This window comes from Triticum aestivum, chromosome 2A (assembly GCF_018294505.1).
Source record: "Triticum aestivum cultivar Chinese Spring chromosome 2A, IWGSC CS RefSeq v2.1, whole genome shotgun sequence".
Lineage (NCBI taxonomy): Eukaryota > Viridiplantae > Streptophyta > Magnoliopsida > Poales > Poaceae > Triticum > Triticum aestivum.
This window is the reverse complement of record NC_057797.1, coordinates 35680853-35703882: the sequence shown is the minus strand read 5'-3', so window position 1 is coordinate 35703882 and position 23030 is coordinate 35680853. Positions and strand designations below refer to the sequence as shown.

The following is a 23030-nucleotide window of genomic DNA, read 5'->3' as shown; positions in this document are numbered from 1 at the left end:
TGGAGAAGGAGTTTCTCTCGAAAGATGTGAGTGGGAGGAAAGTAGAACTTGACGAGGTAACTGTACCTGCTCCCTTATTGGAAAGTAGTACATCACAGAAACCTGTTTCTGCGACACCTACACCAATTAGTGAGGAAGCTAATGATAATGATCATGAAACTTCAGGACAAGATACTACTGAACCTCGTAGATCAACCAGAGTGAGATCCGCGCCAGAGTGGTACGGTAATCCTGTTCTGGAAGTCATGCTGCTAGATCATGATGAACCTACGAACTATGAAGAAGCGATGGTGAGCCCAGATTCCGCAAAATGGCTTGAAGCCATGAAATCTGAGATGGGATCCATGTATGAGAACAAAGTATGGACTTTGGTTGACTTGCCCGATGATCGGCAAGCAATTGAGAATAAATGGATCTTCAAGAAGAAGACTGACGCTGACGGTAATATTACTGTCTACAAAGCTCGACTTGTCGCAAAAGGGTTTCGGCAAGTTCAAGGGGTTGACTACGATGAGACCTTCTCACCCGTAGCGATGCTTAAGTCTGTCCGAATCATGTTAGCAATTGCCGCATTTTATGATTATGAAATTTGGCAGATGGATGTCAAAACTGCATTCCTGAATGGATTTCTGGAAGAAGAGTTGTATATGATGCAACCGGAAGGTTTTGTCGATCCAAAGGGAGCTAATAAAGTGTGCAAGCTCCAGCGATCCATTTATGGACTGGTGCAAGCCTCTCGGAGTTGGAATAAACGCTTTGATAGTGTGATCAAAGCATTTGGTTTTATACAGACTTTCGGAGAAGCCTGTATTTACAAGAAAGTGAGTGGGAGCTCTGTAGCATTTCTGATATTATATGTGGATGACATATTACTGATTGGAAATAATATAGAATTTCTGGATAGCATAAAGGGATACTTGAATAAGAGTTTTTCAATGAAAGACCTCGGTGAAGCTGCTTACATATTAGGCATAAAGATCTATAGAGATAGATCAAGACGCTTAATTGGACTTTCACAAAGCACATACCTTGACAAGATTTTGAAGAAGTTCAAAATGGATCAAGCAAAGAAAGGGTTCTTGCCTGTGTTACAAGGTGTGAAGTTGAGTCAGACTCAATGCCCGACCACTGCAGAAGATAGAGAGAAAATGAAAGATGTTCCCTATGCTTCAGCCATAGGCTCTATCATGTATGCAATGCTATGTACCAGACCTGATGTGTGCCTTGCTATAAGTTTAGCAGGGAGGTACGAAAGTAATCCAGGAGTGGATCACTGGACAGCCGTCAAGAACATCCTGAAGTACCTGAAAAGGACTAAGGATATGTTTCTCGTATATGGAGGTGACAAAGAGCTCATCGTAAACGGTTACGTTGACGCAAGCTTTGACACTGATCCGGACGATTCTAAATCGCAAACCGGATACGTGTTTACATTAAACGGTGGAGCTGTCAGTTGGTGCAGTTCTAGACAAAGCGTCGTGGCGGGATCTACATGTGAACCGGAATACATAGCAGCTTCGGAAGCAGCAAACGAATGAGTCTGGATGAAGGAGTTCATATCCGATCTAGGTGACCTAGTGCATCGGGTCCAATGAAAATCTTTTGTGACAATACTGGTGCAATTGCCTTGGCGAAGGAATCCAGGTTTCACAAAAGAACCAAGCACATCAAAAGACGCTTCAATTCCATCCGGGATCTAGTCCAGGTGGGAGACATAGAGATTTGCAAGATACATACGGAGCTGAATGTAGCAGACCCGTTGACTAAGCCTCTTCCACGGGCAAAACATGATCAACACCAAAGCTCCATGGGTGTTAGAATCATTACTATGTAATCTAGATTATTGACTCTAGTGCAAGTGGGAGACTGAAGGAAATATGCCCTAGAGGCAATAATAAAGTTATTATTTATTTACTTATATCATGATAAAAGTTTATTATTCATGCTAGAATTGTATTAACCGGAAACATAATAAATGTGTGAATACATAGACAAACAGAGTGTCACTAGTATGCCTCTACTTGACTAGCTCGTTAATCAAAGATGGTTATGTTTCCTAACCATGGACAAAGAGTTGTCATTTGATTAACGAGATCACATCATTAGTTGAATGATCTGATTGACATGACCCATTCCATTAGCTTAGCACCCGATCGTTTAGTATGTTGCTATTGCTTTCTTCATGACTTATACATGTTCCTATGACTATGAGATTATGTAACTCCCGTGTGCCGGAGGAACACTTTGTGTGCAACCAAACGTCACAACGTAACTGGGTGATTATAAAGGTTATCTACAGGTGTCTCCAAAGGTACATGTTGGGTTGACGTATTTCGAGATTAGGATTTGTCACTCCGATCGTCGGAGAGGTATCTCAGGGCCCTCTCGGTAATGCACATCACTTAAGCCTTGCAAGCATTGCAACTAATGAGTTAGTTGTGGGATGATGTATTACGGAATGAGTAAAGAGACTTGCCGGTAACGAGATTGAACTAGGTATTGGATACCGACAATCGAATCTCGGGCAAGTAACATACCGATGACAAAGGGAACAACGTATGTTGTTATGCGGTTTGACCGATAAAGATCTTTGTAGAATATGTAGGAGCCAATATGGGCATCCAGGTCCCGCTATTGGTTATTGACCGGAGACGTGTCTCGGTCATGTCTACATTGCTCTCGAACCTGTAGGGTCCGCACGCTTAAGGTTTCGATGACAGTTATATTATGAGTTTATACGTTTTGATGTACCGAAGGTTGTTCGGAGTCCCGGATGAGATCACGGACATGACGAGGAGTCTTGAAATGGTCGAGACATAAAGATTGATATATTGGAAGCCTATGTTTGGATATCGGAAGTGTTCCGGGTGAAATTGGGATTTTACCGGAGTACCGGGAGGTTACCGAAAACCCCCCGGGAGCTATATGGGCCTTAGTGGGCCTTAGTGGAAGAAGAGGAGAGGTGGCCAGGGCTAGGCCGCGTGCCCCTCCCCCCTAGTCCTAATAGGACAAGGAGAGAGGGGGTCGGCGCCCCCCTCCTTCTCTCTCTCTCTTTTCCACCTCGTGAATCCTATTCCAACTAGGATTGGGGGAGAAGTCCTACTCCCGGAGGGATTAGGACTCCTCCTGGCGCGCCCTATCATGGCCGGCCGGCCTCCCCCTCTTGAACCTTTATATACGGAGGCAGGGGCACTCCAGCGACACACAAGTTGATCCACGTGATCATATTCTTAGCCGTGTGCGGCGCCCCCTTCCACCATAGTCCTCAATAATATTGTAGCGGTGCTTAGGCGAAGCCTTGCGACGGTAGTACATCAAGATCGTCACCACGCCGTCGTGCTGATGGAACTCTTCCCCGACACTTTGTTGGATCGGAGTCCGGGGATCGTCATCGAGCTGAACGTGTGCTAGAACTCGGAGGTGCCGTAGTTTCGGTGCTTGATCAGTCGGGCCGTGGAGACGTACGACTATATCAACCAAACGCTTCCGTTGTCGATCTACAAGGGTACGTAGATCACACTCTCCCCTCTCGTTGCTATGCATCACCATGGTCTTGCATGTGCGTAGGAAATTTTTTGAAATTACTACGTTGCCCAACAATTTCATGATGAAAATTCGCATGCACTTGGAACATTTCTTAAAGATTGCCAAAAAATCAGAATTTTTTGAATTTGTTTTCTTATTTTTCGATTTTACTTTTCATAGCAGGAGCATTTGAGCTCGAGATTAGAAGAATACTTTCGCGGTTTTGTTTGTATTCGTTCAAAATACCAACGAGTCATTTTGTCGTGAAATTTTACACTTGAACAATACACTAGAATTCTCGCAAAGAAGAAGAATACACCAGATGATGCTTGTTTTGCAAAAGTTTCACATTTCTTTTATTTTTTAACTGTTATTTTTGCAATTCTGGTACATGTGCACCGCATGTCTCCAAGATGTGTTTTCGTTCCCCTAGAAAAAAGATGCATTTTCGCTTGTTGTCCAGCCACGTTGAAGGAGGTTGCGACTTCGGGCCAGTTCTTTTGAAGCGATTCTCAAGTGACAATTCTAGAGGATGCTGGGGAAAGGGGCGAGAATCGCCCAAAAGAGCTGGCCCTTCATCCGACGTCAATTATGATGAACATTGCTCTATGACACCGACAACATCATAGTGGATGAAGACATTAATTTTGGCATCTCGATCTGCGGGTGGAGAACCCCACTTCCCTATGCGACTAGGGTGTTGGTCAAGGATTGTGAAATCCTCAAGATGCCAAAAGCTCCATGACCTCCACCGTCGCGGAAGAACCGGTGGGCAGCGGTTGATGCCGTGGTCGAGCTCCTCCTACAGGTAATAGTGCTGAGAGCATCTCCGCAGAGGCGCTAAATAAACCGCATGTTTGAAAAAATGGCATTTTAGCGCGCGCGACCGAATCAGCAGCTTCAGCAGACCCGTAAAAATCGCGCGCGCGCTAAAAACCACTCAGCATGCTGAACAGAGCGGCCTCGCGTGCCGATTTTTTGGGGCGTCCGCTACCGCGTGCTGTACAGCGACTCGCCCGCGCGAATGTCCACCAACCGCCAGATCTGAAATACCCACTCGCGCGCGCAACTTCTCCATCCTCTCCGGTGACCCGTCGGCGCTTCCCCCGCCGTTCTGCACCGCGCGCCGCTTCCCCCTCTTTCCCGGTGGCCGTCGGTCCCTCCTCCACTGCGGCCGCCCCTCGAGCGCCCGTTCCGCCGACGAACAGCGCCCGGCGAGGGTTTGCAACTCGGCGCCCACAAGGTGTTTGACAAAACGCTTGCAAAGTATATATTGGTACTAAACTTCATTTTTGTAGATGAATTTGGAGCATGTTATTTGTAGTGTTAAATATTGATGTGAATTCAAACTTGTAGATGAGTTCATCCTATGATTCTTTTAATGAATAATTTGATCTTCAAGAGGAGGAGGACCTTGCAATGGTCCTAGCTATGCATATCAACAAAAAGCCGAAGCACGATGGTTCGGTTTTCGGTCGTCACAAATTTTGGAGGGAAAGGATTGATGCTGACAACAGATTGATGCGGAACTATTTTGCACAGATTTCCATATATCCCGAGTCCTACTTTTGGCACGTTTTAGGATGAGCATTGAGTTGTTCAAACGTATTGCAGAGAAACTGGCGAGCCATGATCGATTTTTTTCGGCAAAGGTGGAATGCCGCCGGAGAACTCGGGCATAGCACCTTTCAAAAGGTGACCGCCGCTTTGCGTATGTTCGCATACGGAATTCCGACGGATCTAGTTGATGATCACTTGACCATGGATGAGAGACAAGCCATCATGTGTGTCCAGCGCTTCACGGTTGAAATCGTTCTAGTGTTTGGTCCGAAATATTTGAGAGCTTCCAATGTTGAGGATGCCGCAAGACTTTTGGAGATGAATAAAGCTCGTGGGTTCCCAGGTATGCTTGGCTCAATAGATTGTATGCATTGAAGTTGGAAGAACTGTCCTAAGGCATGGCATGGACAATTCCACGGGTAGAAAAAAGGTTCAACTATAATCCTTAAAGCGGTGGCCGATCAAAAGATTTGGATTTGGCATGCTTTTTTGGGAATGCCAGGATCTTTGAACGACATCAATGTTGTTCAACTGTCACCGCTCATGAATAGTATTGTAAATGGTGAACTGCCACGTATGCAGTTTGTAGCAAATGGTCATACATACAACTATGGCTACTATCTTGCGGATGGCATCTACCCAAGGTGGCAAATATTTGTGAAGCCGTTGAAAAAAAATCGAAAGGTGAGAAAAATGTTGATTTCCACAATGCTTAGGCGGCGGCTAGGAAAGATGTGGAGAGAGCTTTTGGGATTTTGCAAGCCCAATTTGCTATTGTGAAAGGACCAGCTAGATTTTGGGATCAAAATATCCTTTGGTACATCATGAACGTTTGTGTGATCATGCATAACATGATCATCGAGAACGAGCGAGGGCAAGATTTGGACTATTCTCAGTATGAATTGTTGGGACGTCCAGTACAAGTGAGGAGGAGCGTTGAGAGGATGTCCCGCTTTGTTGCCTTCTATCACGCCATTCGACATGCAGAAACGCATGATGAACTTCAGAACGATCTAGTCGAGGAGTGGTGGGCATGGAATGAGCGACAAGCCGCATGATGGTGTATGTTTGTCGTACTATTATTTGTTGTATTAGTCATGAACTATTTGTTGTATTGAACTTTAATTATTTGTTTGAGTTGTAATGATAATTGAACTATTTTTTGTAAATTTATTTTGTGTGTGTTTGATCTTCTTTGTTTCACATTGAACGCAAAATGTTGTTTGTGTTGGGCGCGCGCTCTATTTTACAGCACCTGCTGGAGCGGCACTCTCGCGCACTATAATTTTTGAATGCCTGATGAAGCAACTGCCTAGTTCGACGTGCAAAAGTGTTGTTTCGGTGTTGTTAAAAACTTTTAGCGTGCCATGCCAGCGCATGTGTTAAAGATGCTCTAAGGCCTTGTAAAATGTTAGCTTAGAAAAATAAATCAGATTATTTAAAGCCCCGATGCCTATTTTTATAAAAAAACGTAAGCACCGATGCTTAAAGAAAGTTTAATTTATTTTTCTAAACACCTTCCACACCTTGCATCGTACGAGGTGAGAGAGTCAAGCCGTCCCTCGCCAAGCCCCGCCGCCTTGCGCATCGGATCACTGCCAACCGCCACCGAGATCCTCCGCTCGCAGGTCCCAGGTTCCCATGAGAAAGGTCCTCGACACCCCGGGCGGCGGATTCCTCCGGCCGGCGGTGGCGGCGGGGAGTGGAAGGGTTGGGGGCGGCGGCGCCTTAGGTTTTGAGGGGGAAACCCCGACAAGTCACCCTGGGCAGGGACGACACGAGGGACGGTTCGTTTTTGCAGCGTACGATCTATTCGCTTCCCCGTGCGACTAGGGGATGAAGAGATTAAATTTGGCATCTGGATCTGGCGGTGGAGAACCCTGCTTCGCCATTGCGACTAGGGGGCTTTGCCAAGTATTGTGAAACCCTCGAGATGCCAGAAGCTGTGTGACCACCACCGCCGACGAAGAACTCCTTCCACGGGTAATGGTGTGTTGAGGCAGTCAAGCTGCAGGTACGTAGGATTTTCTTCCATTGCATGCTCCCAAGGTTGATTCAGTTGACGCTCCTAATTCCAGATGTTACATTCAACTCTCTCTCTCTATATATATTTTGTTCGGTTCATCAGGAAGAACTATATAGTAGTAGCATTTTTTCTCCTGATGCTTCCGTTTGGGATGAAATTGCAACTTGTGTGTCTTCCCATCAAACAACGCCATCTTCCAAATGAAGTCCGGTACTAGAAGGAAATTACGAATTCAGTAGACACATGAACGCCAATATTCTTCTCTCAAATGAGCATAGTCCAGTTGGCAATACTTGTTATAAGCATAGCCCAAACAACCAAGTCCATTCCTCAAACAAAAAGAAACAACCAAGTCTTAACATGTGTAAATGGAAAAGGATAATTCAAACCCGCCAGGAAAACCCGCTGTCTATGCCTGATCGATCTAGGCCAAACATAGACTACGGGGCAAAAAACCTGGCGCATCACAGTATCCTATTGCAAGCCAAACAATAGCAACAAACAGCTTAAGAAGTTCCAACAAAAGTAGTGCAGTTCAACCGACTACTAACCACAGCAACGCAATTATTCAGAAGTCCTGAGCCATCTTCAGAGCACCACACTAGTGAGAAGAACTGCTGCCGGACTTGAGGCAACTAAAGCACGCCCAACGCCTCCACCTTGGTTGAGCGGGCACAGGAGGAGCAGGCGTAGCAGCGGCGGCCTCACTGCTTTCTGCAACACTAGTGGCGACGACTGCGTGCACGGTCTCTGCTGAACCGTCCTCGGCTTCTTCGTGTTCCTCGGCCGGCTGAAAATAAACGAGGCAATGTATGACTACTAAATTTTCCCAGAATAAAAGTCCCTAATTTCCCTCACACTAATAACTATTCGGTGGTGCATAATTAATCTAGATTCGTGCAAGCGAAGTGCTTCTACATATATGGTTCTCTAAATACTATTGCAGCAGACCTGTTCCTGTCGGTCTGCCTGCGATTCTTCTTCCTCCTCCTTCTCGTTGATCGCCTGAGCAGAGTTACTGACACCGGCGGTTGTTGTGTGCGCTGGTGATGGAGCAGACATGCCAAAACTGAGGCGAGGGACAGGAGAGCTGGGGTGGACGTCGAGAACTGAGCACTTCTCCACTGCATCAGGGTCGACATCGTTGGCTTCGCGTTGGTTCTCCGGCTGAAAAAACGCACAAGGAACTCATTTTAGGCAGCATCAAAAAGTGCAGTAGATTAATAGTGTATCCACGTACGGCCGTAGAAGTATGTAGTGCCTACTGCCTACCTCTGCCTTGGTGGAATCCGACGCCTGGCCTTCATGGGACTACATACAAGAGATTGATAAGTTAAATGGAAGGAAGAGTGAGGAAAATTCAGAAACTTGAGCACGAGTGCAAAAACATGTGTGGCATGGTATGGTGAATTGGTGATCATCCCATGGAGCACCTGATCTTGCTTCTTCTGCTCCAGATCCGGCTTTTGTTTGATGCGGTTGTCATCGTCGTCGTCGAACTGCAATGAAAAGGACCGATTATGCATGAGGCTTTTAAAAGGGGAGCTAGCTAGCTAGCTAGCTAGAGAGTAAACCAAGTAGTACCTCTTGTTGTGTCTCTTGGGAGCTCGATTCTTTGTTGTCCTCCCGAGCAGACGTACCAACACTAGTAGCATGATGCAGAAGAGGGGAGGCTGGTTCTTTTATCATCTGTATGTATATAAATAAGAAGCCAAAACTAGTAGCTCTGAGCCTGTGAGTGAATTGGTAAAAAAAAAATCACACTAAAGCTCGAACCAGATAGACACAGAAGCATGTAGTAATACCCGAGGGTCACCACTCATGTCGAGATCAAGCGTGGGATGGTTGGGATGATTGTCGATTGCTTGCCTCACAGCTGCCTCCATCTTCTCCACATCAGAAGCACGGGCACCATGGCAGTCGATATTAGCGAAGACCCACCGGAGGGAAGGGAGGTTCACCAGGGTACTAATAAAGTCAAAATCAATGACGGCATCCCTCATGTACCACATTGTGCCGAAGCCAAACGTAATGCATTCAAGGCTCCGCATGCTTCCCGGCAGAAACCAGAAAGGTGCATGTATCCCGCAGTACCTCAACTTGGGGAACGCGCCATCAGGGAACTCAATGTATGAGTCTATCCACAAATTTCCCATGTCACAAAGCTTTGGCAAGCCCCCCAGGTTGACCACATCCGGCTCCTCAAAATGATACAGATCCATTTTTAGTTTGGAGAGGTTCGGCAGCAGCGAGGAATTAATCCACGCCGGGAGCCTACTGAAAGTGCTCGACATTGACAGATCCCGGAGTTCCCGAGGGGGCTTGTAGCCTGCCCAGTAGGTATCTGTCTCCATTTCGGACCACTCATCGAGGTCCTCAAGATGTATGATTTGGATTTTCTCAAGTTTGCATACAGAACCCACCAAAGTTTTCATCGAGCGCTCATCCAAATGTCCCCTTAAATCACATCCTAGCACCCTCAGCTCTGTCAGCTTACCGAGTCCTTCAACGAAGGTAGAAAATTCGCCACTAATTTTCAAAGATAGCTCTTCCAGGGATGTCAGGTTCCCTATCCAATTCGGCGCTTCAATACAAATATGTTCAAAACCATCAGTGCACAAGCGCATGCTGCCAACACGCAGGCACTTAAGTTTCCTCAGCAAACTAGTACTCTGCGGCAATCCTTTTATCTTGCAGTTCCTCAAGTCTAGTGTCTGCAGAAACTTTAGATCTCCTATATCTTTTGGGAGCTCACTAATATTTGTGTTCTCTAGACTTAAGTATCTCAACAGATGTGACTTTCCAAGATGCTCAAGATGACAGTTTTCCAGAAATTTGCAGTTCTTCATATCTAGAACACGTAACACTTGAAAGCATGAAAGTGATGGCATCATACTTATATGACACATGCTGGCATAACATGATCTCAGCTTTGGCATGCTCTTGTTAACCAAATGGTTGTGCTGCTCTTCATCTCTTGTTTGGACAGCTAACCTACGAGCTTTGCTTTGTGAAGATGAATATTTCCCATTACTATCCAGTATGGTGACAAAATTTTGTTCCTTTGATAACAAACAAATTATATCAAGAACCATATCATGAACACGACAAGCACCTATGGCATTATCTTGTTTCTGCTCTACAGGCAGGAGCATGCTTCTATTTACGAGATCATTAAAGTATCTCTCTCCAATCTCAAATAACCCTATCCCTGGCTCCTCATGGACAAAGCCTTCGGCTACCCACATCCATATCAATGTGTCTTTCATGATCAAAGCGTCTTCTGGAAATATGCTCAGATGCAACAGACAAGGCCTTAGATGATAAGGTAGATCATCATAGCTAAACATTAATATCCTTCTCATGTCATCAATATCTTTATTATATCCATTTCCAAAACCAATAGAGTTGTATAGCATAGACCAATTCTCCATTGGTTTATCACGCAACAAACTAGCTATTGCAATGATAGCAAGCGGCACACCAGCGCATCTCTGTAGAAATTTTTTAGATACCTCAGAAGGTTGATCATAAGGGCATTTTCCTTTACCATCAGATAATATTGTATAGAATAGTTCTTCAGACAATTTGTGAGAAAGTGGTTCTAGCTTGTAGACATCACCGGTCTTTGTGGCAACTTGATGAAGACGAGTAGTTGTGATGACTCGACTTCCAAGATTGTTATCCAACAATGCAAATTTGATTATTCCCCATGCCGTTGTATCCCATATGTCATCGACGACGATGAAGTACCTATCCCCATGACAGAGCAAGAGCCGTGCATTAGTTAGTATAGAACGCCTATATATGTAGAATATCAGTGGAAAGAATAAGATACATGCCAACCACTTGGATAAGGAATACGCATGTATATTTTATCGTTCAATCTACAATATTAAAGTGCAATAAAGAAGGAATGAAAGCCACTCGACAAATTCATGCTTGAGCTTGAAAGATTTCATTTATATCAACTACAGTTCTCATTAATACCACTCCCAAACTAAATATAGTTCTGCATTGGAAGTTTGCATATTAGATTTATTTCTGAATTCGACAGAACCCAAATGGTAGCAAAAAGCATGAAAACGTGATAGAATATACATTCTTTTCAAAAAATGCATCAGGATTGAATAGGCTGTCCAAATTAAAATTTAAAATATCTCACAGGAAATTAACCATAGGTTTCAAACTTGTTGCTTCATTAGGTTCAATGTTCTTATGAAGAAATGCACAACATGGCCGATAAAAGTCAAAGTATATAGTAGTAGACTCTACGAATTAATGGCTGTAGATATGCATTTGCGAGTTCCATGTAGATGGCGTTCATCATAACATGTAGATGTAGCGCCGCATTGCGTCAATACAACTAGCACCTTAATTCCTAGTTACATATTTTCTGTTTACCAGATTATACATCAGCTGGAATAGTTGTGTCTTGTTTTAACTATATATAAACTTAATTGTGGTGGGTGATCCGAACCTCTTATTTTGAAGTAGATCTCCGAGCTTGTTGATGAGTTGTCTTTCATCCAATATGGCTATATCACCCATAGACTTGCTTGGTTCCAGTTCCAGGAGGATGTCCTTAAGAACTTTGTTCACTTGAGGGTTTCGACCCACCGGAACAAAAGCCTTGCAACTAAATTTTGTTTGAAGACTATCATACACTGCCTTGGCAAGAGTTGTCTTGCCGAGTCCTCCAGCTCCATAAATAGAGACTATCTTAAGCTGCTGATTTGACACATCCCCATCACCATGTGTCAGTCTCTTGATTAGCTCGTCCCGAGCGTCTTCAATGCCAACGAGGTCTTTCTGATTCTTGTACAAAGCCGCTAGACAAGGATAAATGGTGTTGTTTATGCTGGTGTCCTTGACTTTACTGTATCTGTCATGCCAGTCAGCCAGGTCTTTGGCATGGGTCTTGATGTCCTTGATGGCATTGGCGATCTGATGGCGAGCCTTGCCTTTGGTGAACAAGCTGGTCATTTTCTCCACTAGCAATTTGAGCTTGTGAGAGTTGGCTGCTGGATCGAACCCCTCAACGTACACCAGGAAGTTGTCAATGACATCCTCCATGTCGTATGACAGGCGTGTGAGTTCATCTGCCCAGATCTTCACCTGCTGGTCGAGCTGGTCCCTTGGCACCTTTGCCACCATTGTAAGGGCAGCGTGTACGCCCTTCATCTCTAGCTCAAGGGACTCGACGTCTTCCTTGACGCCCTTCTGTAGCTTGTACTCCGCCAAAAGCAGCTCACCCAGCTTGGCGAGTAGGCTTCCCATGACGCTGGTCACCACGTCCATGGCAGAGTTGATGTTCGCTCTCAATTAATGTGTGGATCTTTTAGGAAGAAAACCTGTAACACCGATTGGAAGTTAGAATACAGGAATCTGTTGTAGGAAAACCAAAGGAAACTATTCTCCATCGCCGGTTCCACAGGAAATCCACAGGTGAAAACCTGTAACACCGATGGGAAGCAAATCGGTGGTTTGATGGTACTCCCTCTGTAGTGATCTAGAAGATCTTATATTTGTTTATAGAGAGAGTACTTACTTAGTACAAGAAGCATAGCTGAGTAAGGCACCCTTGCCGTCAGATCCAACACCAAGGAGCTCCCAGGAAAGATCACCAAGAAGCTAGCACGTCGGCAAGCGACCGCCTCCAAATGTCGCCCTTGCCGTGCTTGCTGAGACGAGACGAGACACGAGCGCCATGGTTGGTGGAGCAAGAGCAACTTGCTGAGATTGAGGTGCCCCCAAGAAGCTAGCAGAGCCGAGGAGCCAGCAAAGGCTTTCCCAGATCTGATGAATGATGAGGTAACACAGTGTGGGACGGGTCCTGACGGTGCATGCATTATTGCTAGGAAGCTGCCCGGAGGCACGTCCAAGGAGGCTGCCAACTAGGTCCCGCTCCCGCAGGCAACTAATTCCTGCCGAGAATGCGAGGTATACGTACTTCGTCTTTTCAGCCACATCTTTTTCCCTTGATATTTTTTCGTATACATTAGCTCGTTAGCTCCATCACACTATAAACGCGCGTACTGTCTCTCATTAAACCCCATTAACGCGCTCGAGAAGGACAGCCAACCAACTATGCCATGTGGCATATGTTGATTGGCCATGGTGAGAAAGTTTTTTGATTATTTTAGAGTATTTTTAGAAGATGAAAGTGAGATTTTTGTTTCTTTTTTTAGAAAAGTTTTACTAGGTTTTTTTCTTTTTGAGATGAATGTGATGTTCACATGATGCGAGAAAATTTTTATTTATTTATTTTGAGATGAAGGTGAGTTTTTATTTCTTTATTATTAAGATGAAGAATCGTGCACATAATTTTTTCTCAAGCGACCCGCAATGAAGGGTTTCAACCACTAGTACATTATTAATCGGCTTATGTTAGCAAACACGCCAGCGGCGAGCATGAAACCTGGTTGTCTGTGAAGTGCTTCCCATGGGAATCAGGAAAAGAAATTCTTATATGGCCCGTGTAGTATGCTCTTGATGGTTGGACCCTCTCCAACAGCTGACATATGGCGAGCTATCTCCTAATTCCCATAACAAATTGCGATTACTGACATTAGTTTATCAAATTTTTGATATTTTAGACCACCTACGCAAGTGAAACGACAAAAAAAGATCATCTTCAGATGAAATTGACAAAACTACCTTGGCAGCAGTCCCGACAAGCCCGTGGCGGCACATTGGGTTGCTTGGTACGAGCAACCAGAGTTTGTGCCACCAGTGGGACGTGCTCACTCGGTCGCTCCTCTCTTGTTGCCTGCACCACTGACACGGGCATCGGCCACAACAACTACAACAGGGGTACAGAAGGTACTCGTGCGCATGGCAATGCAGCTAAGCTCACTGCTCTGAGCAATTTCTGCCATGCTTGAAGTGTGGAGAGCCTTGGGGGCATGAACATGTGTATCCCCCAACCGTTAAGTTGCATATCATTGATGAATTATTGAGCCTGTTCAGTATGGACATGTATTCATAGCAGAGCGCAAGGGACAGAGTCGGCAGGAACAAGAGCTGGCCGATTAGGTGTGGTATTTTTCTCTGCATGCAGTTTCTGGCACTGAAAAGCTCTGAGTTGTTTGCAAACTCCATGGTTGGCTGCAGGGACATGAGGTTTATATATCAGTCGATTTCTGGGAGCACCGCTTCTTTCGTATCTCAACAATTCAGCACCCAATTGCAAGGAATTCAAGACATGAGTAAACCAGTCAAGGTGTCAGTGGCTAATGGGTCTCAGCTGATCTGCAGTAAAGAAATTCTGGGCTGCTCTTGGTACACTCAGGGCACATTTTCTTCACCAATTTCAGAATTCTTCCTTTGGACAAGTATGACATAATTTTGGGCATGGACTAGTTGGAATACCACAGCCCATGCTTATTGGTTGACCAAAACGCAATATGCAGATTCAAGCACAAGGTTTCACGGTCGTTCTCCAAGGTGTCGCTGCATAGAATGAACAGTGCTCTGTCATGAACAGTTTGCAGCTTGCCAGTATTGAGAGGAGTTCAGCGATTGCATTTACAGCACAACTATGCTACACCGACGATGCAGATGCAGCTCCGAAGATTCTATGTACTGAATTGCCTCCTGAGATTGTTCAAGTTCTGCTCGAGTTTGAGGATATTTTTACTGAGCCTACAGGGTTGCCACCTCAGCGCTCGTGTGATCACAAGATACCCATGCCTTCAAATGCAAACGTTGCAACCTATATGAAACTATGATGCCATAATACGTGCTTTATTGGATGCAGAAGAGGAGGCCAGAGAGAAGCGCGAGCCTCAAGAGGAGGAACGGCGGCAGGCAGAACAGGCGGAGAGAGCAAAAGAACATGCGAAAAGAGCGAAAAGCTTGAGGTTAGAACTTTCTCTTAATATAGCCACCAATCAATATATATCGATGGACAATGCTAACATGACTCTCCTCTTATATCTCTTTATGCAAAGTCATGCGGCTGGAAATGGTGCTGCTCCACAGGTGTAGAGAACGTGTCCACGGAGGTGCTCTATGAACTTGGATGTGATGTGCAACGCGGCTACAAACTTTGAACTTGCATGTGATGTGTTATATGAATTTGTATGAACTTGTACGTGATGTGCTCAAGGAATTTGTATGAGCAACATGCATATATGCTTCTTGATATGAGATGTGTTGTTCTATTCTGCTATGAAGTTATATACCTCTTACATATGTATTTATTTTCAATTGCAGAGCTTAATGAAGAAATAAATTGTCAACAACATCTGTGGGACATATTTCCGATAGCACCACTCGGAAAAAGCTGCCATTGCCAAGAGGAGGCACTCGGCAGAGGGGCCACCTAACTGCTACTGTATACATTTCCGAGGGCCCAACCTCGGAAAAGAAAATTTTGCCGAGAGGCAGCCCTCGGCAGAGGTGACACCTGGCTGATACTACCAACTACATGTCTTTGCCGATAGCAAAAGTACCCGGCAAAAACTGCCACATGGCATTACCTATAAGTATCTAAGCTGTAGCGAGATCATTCTAAGGCCTCTCGGTAGACATTCTGTTGAGGAATCAAAAATGTATGCCGAGAACCTGATCGGGAGCTCTCGGCAAACTTACCCACGACGTCATGGAGCCGTCAACTGCAAACGGACATGCCACGTGTCACCTTATTGCGGTGAACCTACTCTTTAGTTCTCGGCGTATTGCACCATTACCGGGTCTTTCTTGATCGCTGAGTACCTTTTAGGGGTGTCTTGGCATTGGTATGTTTTTGCCGTGTGCTACACTTTGCCGAGCATGGTACTCGGCTGCCAAGATCCCACGGTTTAGCTCTCGGCGTGGATTCTTTTTCCAGTAGTGAGTCTTCTTCCAAATGAAGCTCAGTACTAGAAGAAAATTGTGAATTCAGTAGACAGATGAAGGCCATTTTTGTTTACTCAAATGGGCATAGCCGAATTCGCAATACTTGGCATAAGCAAAACAGAAACAACAAAGTCCATTCCTCAAACAAACAAACAAACAAATCTTAATTAACATGTGGAAATGGAAAGGATATTCAAACCCGCCAGGAAAACCCGCTGTCGATGCCTGATCTTGATCAAACATAGACTACGGGGCAAAAAACCTGGTGCGTCATACTATCCTATTACAAGCCAAACAATAGCAACAAACAGTTTAAGAAGTTCCGACAAAAGTAGTGCAGTTCAACCCGACCACTAACCAGCAACGCAATTATTCAGAAGTCCTGAGCCATCTTCAGAAGCACGGCACCACACTAGTGAGAAGAACTGCTGCCGGACTTGAGGCAACTAAAGCACGCCCAACGCCTCCATCTCGGTCCAGCGGGCTCAGAAGGAGCAGGCGTAGCAGCGGCGGCCTCACTGCTTTCTGCAAGACTAGCAACGTCGACTGTGTTCTGCAGGGTCTTTGGTGGAGTCGTCTCTGCTGACCCGTCCTCGGCTTCTTCGTGTTCCTCGGCCGGCTGAAAATAAACGAGGCAACTTGTGTTATTGGTGTGACTACTAATTTTCCCAGAAAAAAATCCCCTAATATCCCTCACACTAATAACTATTCGATGGTGCATAATCTAGATTCGTGCAGGCGAAATGCTTCAATGGTTCTCTAAATATTATTGCAGCAGACCTGTTCCTGTCGGTCTGCCACCTGCGATTCTTCCTCCTCCTTCTCGTTGATCGCCTGAGCTTGTTGTCCGCGCTGGTGATGGAGCAGACAAATGCCAAAACTGAGGCGAGGGACAGGACCGCTGGGGTGGACGTCGAGGACTGAGCACTTCTCCGCTGCATCAACGTCGACGTTGTTGGCTTCTCGTTGGTCGTCCGGCTGAAAAAACGCACAAGGTACTCATTTTAGGCAGCGTACGTCAAAAAGTGTAATAGATGCACCTTATCCACGTACTAGTACCTACCTTTTGGTCTGCCTTGGAGGAATCCGACGCCTGGCCTTCATGAGACTACATACAAGAGATTGATAACATAAATGGAAGATCGAGGAAAATTCAGAAACTTGAGGATGAGTGCAAGACATGCGCGGCATGCATGGCATGGTGATCATCCGATGGAGCACCTGATCTTGCTTCTTCTGCTCCGGATCCGGCTTTTGTTTGACGCGGTTGTCATCGTCGTCGTTGAACTGGAATGAGAAGGACCGACTGGCGACTATGCATGAGGCTTAAAAGGGAAGCTAGCTAGCAAGTAGTGAGTAAAGCAAGTAGTACCTCCTGCTCTGTCTCTTGGGAGCTCGATTCTTGGTTGTCGTCCTGAGCAGACGGACCAACACCCGTATTATGATCCAGAAGAGGGGAGGCTGGTTCTTTTATCTATAAAAATAAAAATATAAAAGCCAAAGCTGGTACACTGTCAGTGAATTTGGAAAAAACTCACACTAAAGGTCGAACCAGATAGGTACAAAAGCCTGTAGTAATACCGGATCTCCACCACGCCTTCCCATATCAAGTTTGGGATGGTTGGGATGATTGTCGATTGCTTGCCTCACCGCTGCCTCCATCTTCTCCACATCAGAAGCACGGGCACCACCCCAGCAGTCCATATAAGCGAAGACCCACCGGAGAGAAGGGAGGTTCCCCAGGGTACCAATAAAGTCAACATCAATGACGTCGACGGCATCCTTCTTGTCCAAGTACCACCCTGTGCCGAACGTAATGTATTCAAGGCTCCGCATGCTTCCCGGCAGAAACCAGAAAGGTGCATCTATCCCGCAGCTCCTCAACTTGGGGAACGCGCCATCAGGGAACTCAATGCCCTCTGCTCGTATCCACAAATCTTTCAAACTACAAAGCTCTGGCAAGCCCCACAGGTTGACCACATCCTGCTCCTCCATAGGGAAAGCCCGCATTTTTAGTTTGGAGAGGTTCGGAAGCAGCGAGGAATTAATCCACGCCGGGACCCTACTGAACTTGGTCGATATTGACAGATCACGGAGTTCCCGAGGAGGCTTGTAGCCTGCCCAGTAGGTATCTGCCTCCAATTCCGACCACCAGAGGCCCTCAAGATGTAGGGTTTGGATTTTCTTAAGTTTGCATACAGAACCCACCAAAGTTTTCTTAGAACAATCATCCAGACTTCCCCTTAAATGACAGTCCAGCACCCTCAGCTCTGTCAGCTTACCAAGTTCTTCAACGAAGGTAGAGAATTCACCATTAATTTGCAAAGATAACTCCTCCAGGGATGTCAGGTTCCCTATCCAATTCGGCACTGCTATACCAAAATGTTCAATTCTACGATTGTGCAAGCGCTTGCTGTCAACACGCAGGCACTTAAGTTCCCTTAGCAAACTAGTACCCTGAGGCAATTCTTGTATCCAGGAGTTCCTCAAGTCTAGTGTCTGCAGAAACTTTAAATCTCCTATATCTTTTGGGAGCTCACTGATTTTTGTGTTCTCCAGACTCAAGTATCTCAATTGGTGTAACCTTCCAAGATGCTTAAGATGACAGTTTTCCAGAAATATGCAGTTTTTCATGTCTAGAACACGTAACACTTGAAAGCTCGAAAGTGGTGGCATCATACTTTTATGACAGCTGCTGGCATAACATGACCTCAATTTTGGCATGCTTGTGTTGGCCAAATGGTTGCCCTGCTCTTCCTCTCTTGTTTGGACAGCTAACCTACGAACATTGCTTTCTGAAGATGAGTATTTCCCATTACCATCCACTATGGTAACAAAATTTTCTTCCTTCGATAACCAACAAATTGTATCAAGTACCATATCATGAACACGGCAAGCATATATGACATTCTTTCCTTTCTTCCCCACAGGCAGGATCAGGCTTCGGTTTACGAGAGCACTAAAGTATCCCTCTCCAATCTCAAATAACCCTCTCCCTCGCTCTTCACTGACAAAGCCTTCGGCCACCCACATCCATATCAATGTCTCTTTCATGATCAAAGCGTCCTCTGTAAATATGCTCAGATGCAATAGACAAGGCCTTAGATAACAAGGTAGATCATCATAGCTAAATACTAATATCCTTCTCATGTCATCAATATCTCTAGTATCTCCATATCCAAAACCAATAGAGGTGTATACCATAGACCAATCCTCCACTCTTTTACCAACCAACAAGCTAGCTATTGCAATGATAGCGAGCGGCACACCACCACATTTCTGTAGAAATTTTTTAGATACCTCAGAAGGTAGATCATCAGGGCAGTTCTCTTCACCACCAAATAATCTTTTATAGAATAGTGCTTTAGACAAATCATGAGAAAGTGGTTCTAGCTTGTAGACATCACCCGTGTTTGCTGCGACTTTGTGAATGCGAGTTGTTGTGATTACTCGACTTCCACGATTGTTGTCCAACAAAGCACATTTGATTGTTCCCCATGATTCCAAATCCCATATGTCATCGATAACGATGAAGTACCTATCCACATGACAGAGCAAGAGCCATGTTAGTTAGTTCAGAACTATCTAGAGTGTCAATTAGAAGAACAAGATGCATGCCAGCCACTTGGATAATGAATATACATGTATATGTGATCATTCAGTCTACAGAAAAGGTGCAATAAACAAGGAACGAATGCATGAATTTGACTGATTTCATTTATATCAACAACGGTTCTCATTAATCACATTCTCAAACTAAATATAGTTTTGCATTGGAAGCTCGCATATTAGATTTATTTCTGAATTCTGTTGAGAATAGTTGGTGGTTGTTCACAACCTAATGAAAAAACAGGAAAACAAGAAAAAATACTTTATTTTAATAAAAAAATACATCAGGATTGAATAGGCTGCCCAAATTAAAATTCACAAGATCTTAATTGAAATTAACCGCAACTTTCTAACATCTTGCTTCATCAGATTCAATGTAATTATGACGCTGAGGTGCACCACCTGGCTAATAAAGCCAAACTCTATATTAGTAGACTACAAATTATTGGTATCAGATATGTATTTGTCACCAGTTCCATGCAGATGGCATCCATCATAACATGTAGGCCCACATTGTGTCAATACATCTAGCGCCTTAAGTCCAACATATCCTCTATTCACAAGATTATACTCCCTCCATTCCTAAATATAAGTATTTTTAGAGATTCCATTATGGATTACATATAGATTTATATAGACATATTTTATAGTGTAGATTCACTCATTTTGCTCTGTATGTAGTCCATAGTGAAATCTCTAAAAATACTTATATTTAGGAACAGCGGGAGTATATATGTAAATTGAGATAAATGTGTCATTAAGTGTTTCAACTATATAAACATGATTGAGGTGGACAAGCTTCGAACCTGACATTCTGAAGTAGTTCTCGGAGTTTTTCGACAAGTTGTCTTACATCTAATGTGGCTACATCGCTCGTATGCACGCGCAGTTCCAAGAGGATGTCCTTGAGAACTTTGTTCACTTCAGGTTTTTGACCCACCGGAACAAAAGCTTTGTGAACATATTGCGTTTGAAGACTATCGTACACTGCCTTGGCAAGAGTTGTCTTGCCGAGTCCTCCAGGTCCGACAATAGAGACTATCTTGAGCTGCTGATTTGACCCATCCCCGTCAACAAGTGCCAGCCTCTTGGTTAGCTCGACCCGAGCGGCTTCAATGCCGACGAGCTCTTGCTGATCCTTGTACAAAGCCAGCATACGAGGGTCAACCTTGGATCTGCTAGGTGAATTGACAACAGCATCGCTGACTTGGCATCTGGCACGCCGGCCAGCCACCTCTTCGGCAAGTTTCTTGAGAGCCTTAATGTCATTGGCGATCTGATGGCGACCGTTGGCTTTGGTGAAATAGCCGGTCATCTTCTCCATTAGCCATTTGAGCTTGTTGGAGCTGGGTGCTGGATCAGATCCCTCGACGCACACCAGGAAGTTGTCAACGACGTCCTCCATGTCGTACGACAGCTCCCTCAGTTCATCTGCCCATTTCTTGAACTGCGCATTAAGCCGGTCCCGTGGTACCTCGGCCACCTTTTTAAGGGCAATGTGAATGCTCTCCATCTCTTTTTTGAGGGACTCAATGTCTTCATTGACGCCCTTCTGTAGCTTGTACTCACTCGCGAGCAGCTCGCCCAGCTTAAGGAGTAGTCTTCCCATGACACCGGTCACCAACTCCATGGTTGGGTGACTTGGGTCGGATCCTTTAGGAAGAAAACCTGTAACATCCATTGGAAGTTAGTACAAGACAGGAATCCGTTGTAGAAAACCCCTCCAAAAAAAAAACTGTTCTCTCCACCGGCCACCACCTTCTGCGTCAATGAAAGCAAATCAATCAGTTGCTGCTTACCTGTATAGAACCAAGCAGAGCATAGCCGAGGAAGGCAAGCAGCTAGCAGATCCAACACCAAGGAGCTCTCTGAAAAGACCCCCAAGCAGCTAGCACGTCAGCAGCAGCGGCAGGCTCTTCACTTCGGCAACCGCCTCCAAATGCTAGCTAGGTCTGCGCGCCGCCCCTGCGGCCTGCGGGCGTGCTTGCTGGGAGCGGGACGAGACGAGCAAGCGTGGGACGGCTACACAAGCGCCATGGTTGGTGGCTTTTGGTGGAGCAAGAGCAATGGTGGTGAGAACGAGATGGAGATGCCTCTAACTCGTTCTTTAGATCTGGCCGCTTTGATGAATGATGAGGTTGCACTGTGACTGTGGGTGGACGGGTCACTCCCGAGACTGTGCATGCATGCATTATTGGTCTGAAGCTCCCCGGAAGCACGTCGGAGGAGGCTGCCAGCTTGGTCCCGCTCCCACAGGCAAAAACCCTGTGTTTTCTGAACCAAGCTGTAGACGGGACGGGAGGTGCTCCGTCTTCTCAGCCACATCTTTTTACCCTGATATTTCCCCCTCCTCTTGCTCTTTCACTTCCATGCACACTGTATACGCGCAAACATACTATGTCTCATACATTATTGCTGGCCTTTTATCTCAGCAAGCACGCCAGAAGCGGCAGCGAGCACGGACCCAGCTTCTGGACCCTGGAGGTGTCGCTCAAGTGCACGTGCACCCCGTGAGGATGAGGTTGTGGGCGTACTGAATGCATTTCCCCCGTGGGTTTCGTGTGAAACTATGTCCAACTCCCACTGGTGAAATTTAGAACTAAATTTCCAGATTCTAGAACCAAACTTTTGAAGTTTCGCAGAGCTCCATGAGACTTTGATCTCGACGCATTATGCCACGGGGAATGAGTGGGAAGGCTAGCTATATGTTAGAAGGGAGATAGAGGGATTGATGGGATGGAATCGATTGTTGTATTGCTTGAGCCTTGTGGGCATATATATAGGAATACATGATCAACTTGAAATACAAGACAAGGTAGGAACATATCCTAGTCTATTTCGTCTTTCCTAATAATCAATATACTCAACATCTCCCCACAGTCACAACAGTAGCGACGCAGATAGTGAGATTGAAGAAGAATCCGAAGGCAAGCTGACAGACACCCCCACGGTCGTAACGGTCGATGCATCGCGGAGTCATGGCTGGAGTGGCAACCGACGAGGTTGCTCAAGCAAGGCGGTAGCCCTTTGTGCCATTTATCGTGGTAGCCAAGAGCGTAGGTGGTGGAGCTGTGGTCGAGGTAGCCGTGCGAAAATGCCGTGGTCGATGTCGAGTCGGGGTAGCCGGTGTCGATGAAGTCACCGTGGAGCCGCGGGCGTAAGGAGGCGCCGAGTTAGTCATGGGCGCAGTGGTGTCGAAGTAGTGGTGTGCCGGGAAGAAGACGATGTTGACGACGTGTCACGTCGTGTGTGCCAAACCTGGGGACACGTCGTAGACGAAGGCACGCGTCAATGTTGCCAGCATCGAGCATGCATAGATGGACGAAGACGAAGTTGACGAAGCGCCGCACCAGGCTTGACAGGCCCAAGGATACGTCGTGGACGAAGGCACGCATCGGTGTTGCGAGCACCGGGCATGCGTAGGCAAGGGACCTACATGAGTTGTACGCCATGTCGGAGAAGTCGG

At 45.6% G+C, this 23030-nt stretch overlaps 2 protein-coding genes across 7 annotated transcripts; both read right to left on the bottom strand.

Annotated features, from left to right (window-relative positions):
* Positions 1–7370: 7370 nt before the first annotated feature.
* Positions 7371–12952, bottom strand: LOC123187258 (disease resistance protein Pik-2). Of its 3 annotated transcripts, XM_044599072.1 has the most exons (8): positions 12663–12914; positions 11592–12465; positions 8917–10864; positions 8696–8800; positions 8545–8610; positions 8384–8422; positions 8063–8278; positions 7371–7901 (listed from the first exon to the last, which is right to left on the bottom strand). In XM_044599072.1, the coding sequence occupies exons 2-8, from the start codon at positions 12410–12412 to the stop codon at positions 7713–7715; spliced, it is 3384 nt and encodes a 1127-aa protein (XP_044455007.1). In that variant the 5' UTR covers positions 12413–12465; positions 12663–12914; the 3' UTR covers positions 7371–7712. The 3 variants fall into 3 exon arrangements, 2 of the variants coding, with proteins under 2 accessions (XP_044455007.1, XP_044455006.1); XM_044599071.1 differs by having other exon boundaries at positions 8384–8610; positions 12663–12952; XR_006493869.1 differs by lacking the exon at positions 7371–7901 and having other exon boundaries at positions 8095–8278; positions 8696–8828.
* A 3088-nt stretch (positions 12953–16040) lies between these two features.
* LOC123187257 (disease resistance protein PIK6-NP) lies at positions 16041–21700 on the bottom strand. 4 transcript variants are annotated; one of them, XM_044599068.1, is made up of 8 exons: positions 21364–21693; positions 20371–21232; positions 17537–19493; positions 17328–17429; positions 17177–17242; positions 17019–17063; positions 16736–16933; positions 16092–16574 (listed from the first exon to the last, which is right to left on the bottom strand). In XM_044599068.1, the coding sequence occupies exons 2-8, from the start codon at positions 21192–21194 to the stop codon at positions 16368–16370; spliced, it is 3399 nt and encodes a 1132-aa protein (XP_044455003.1). In that variant the 5' UTR covers positions 21195–21232; positions 21364–21693; the 3' UTR covers positions 16092–16367. The 4 variants fall into 4 exon arrangements, 3 of the variants coding, with proteins under 3 accessions (XP_044455004.1, XP_044455003.1, XP_044455005.1); XM_044599069.1 differs by lacking the exon at positions 17177–17242 and having other exon boundaries at positions 16041–16574; positions 21364–21694; XR_006493868.1 differs by lacking the exon at positions 16092–16574 and having other exon boundaries at positions 17177–17261; positions 21364–21698.
* Between the last annotated feature and the right edge of the window lie 1330 nt (positions 21701–23030).

Excerpts from the sequence above, each read along its gene's own strand:
- LOC123187258 (XM_044599071.1), bottom strand. The coding sequence starts at position 12,412 with ATGGACGTGGTGACCAGCGTCATGGGAAGCCTACTCGCCAAGCTGGGT. Across the intron at positions 10,865-11,591 it reads GATCTACTTCAAAATAAGAG|GTACTTCATCGTCGTCGATG; the intron begins GTTCGGATCACC and ends TCATGGGGATAG. Across the intron at positions 7,902-8,062 it reads AGGCAGACCGACAGGAACAG|CCGGCCGAGGAACACGAAGA; the intron begins GTCTGCTGCAAT and ends GTTTATTTTCAG.
- LOC123187257 (XM_044599068.1), bottom strand. The coding sequence starts at position 21,194 with ATGGAGTTGGTGACCGGTGTCATGGGAAGACTACTCCTTAAGCTGGGC. Across the intron at positions 17,430-17,536 it reads GAAGGCGTGGTGGAGATCCG|ATAAAAGAACCAGCCTCCCC; the intron begins GTATTACTACAG and ends TTATTTTTATAG. Across the intron at positions 16,575-16,735 it reads TGGCAGACCGACAGGAACAG|CCGGCCGAGGAACACGAAGA; the intron begins GTCTGCTGCAAT and ends GTTTATTTTCAG.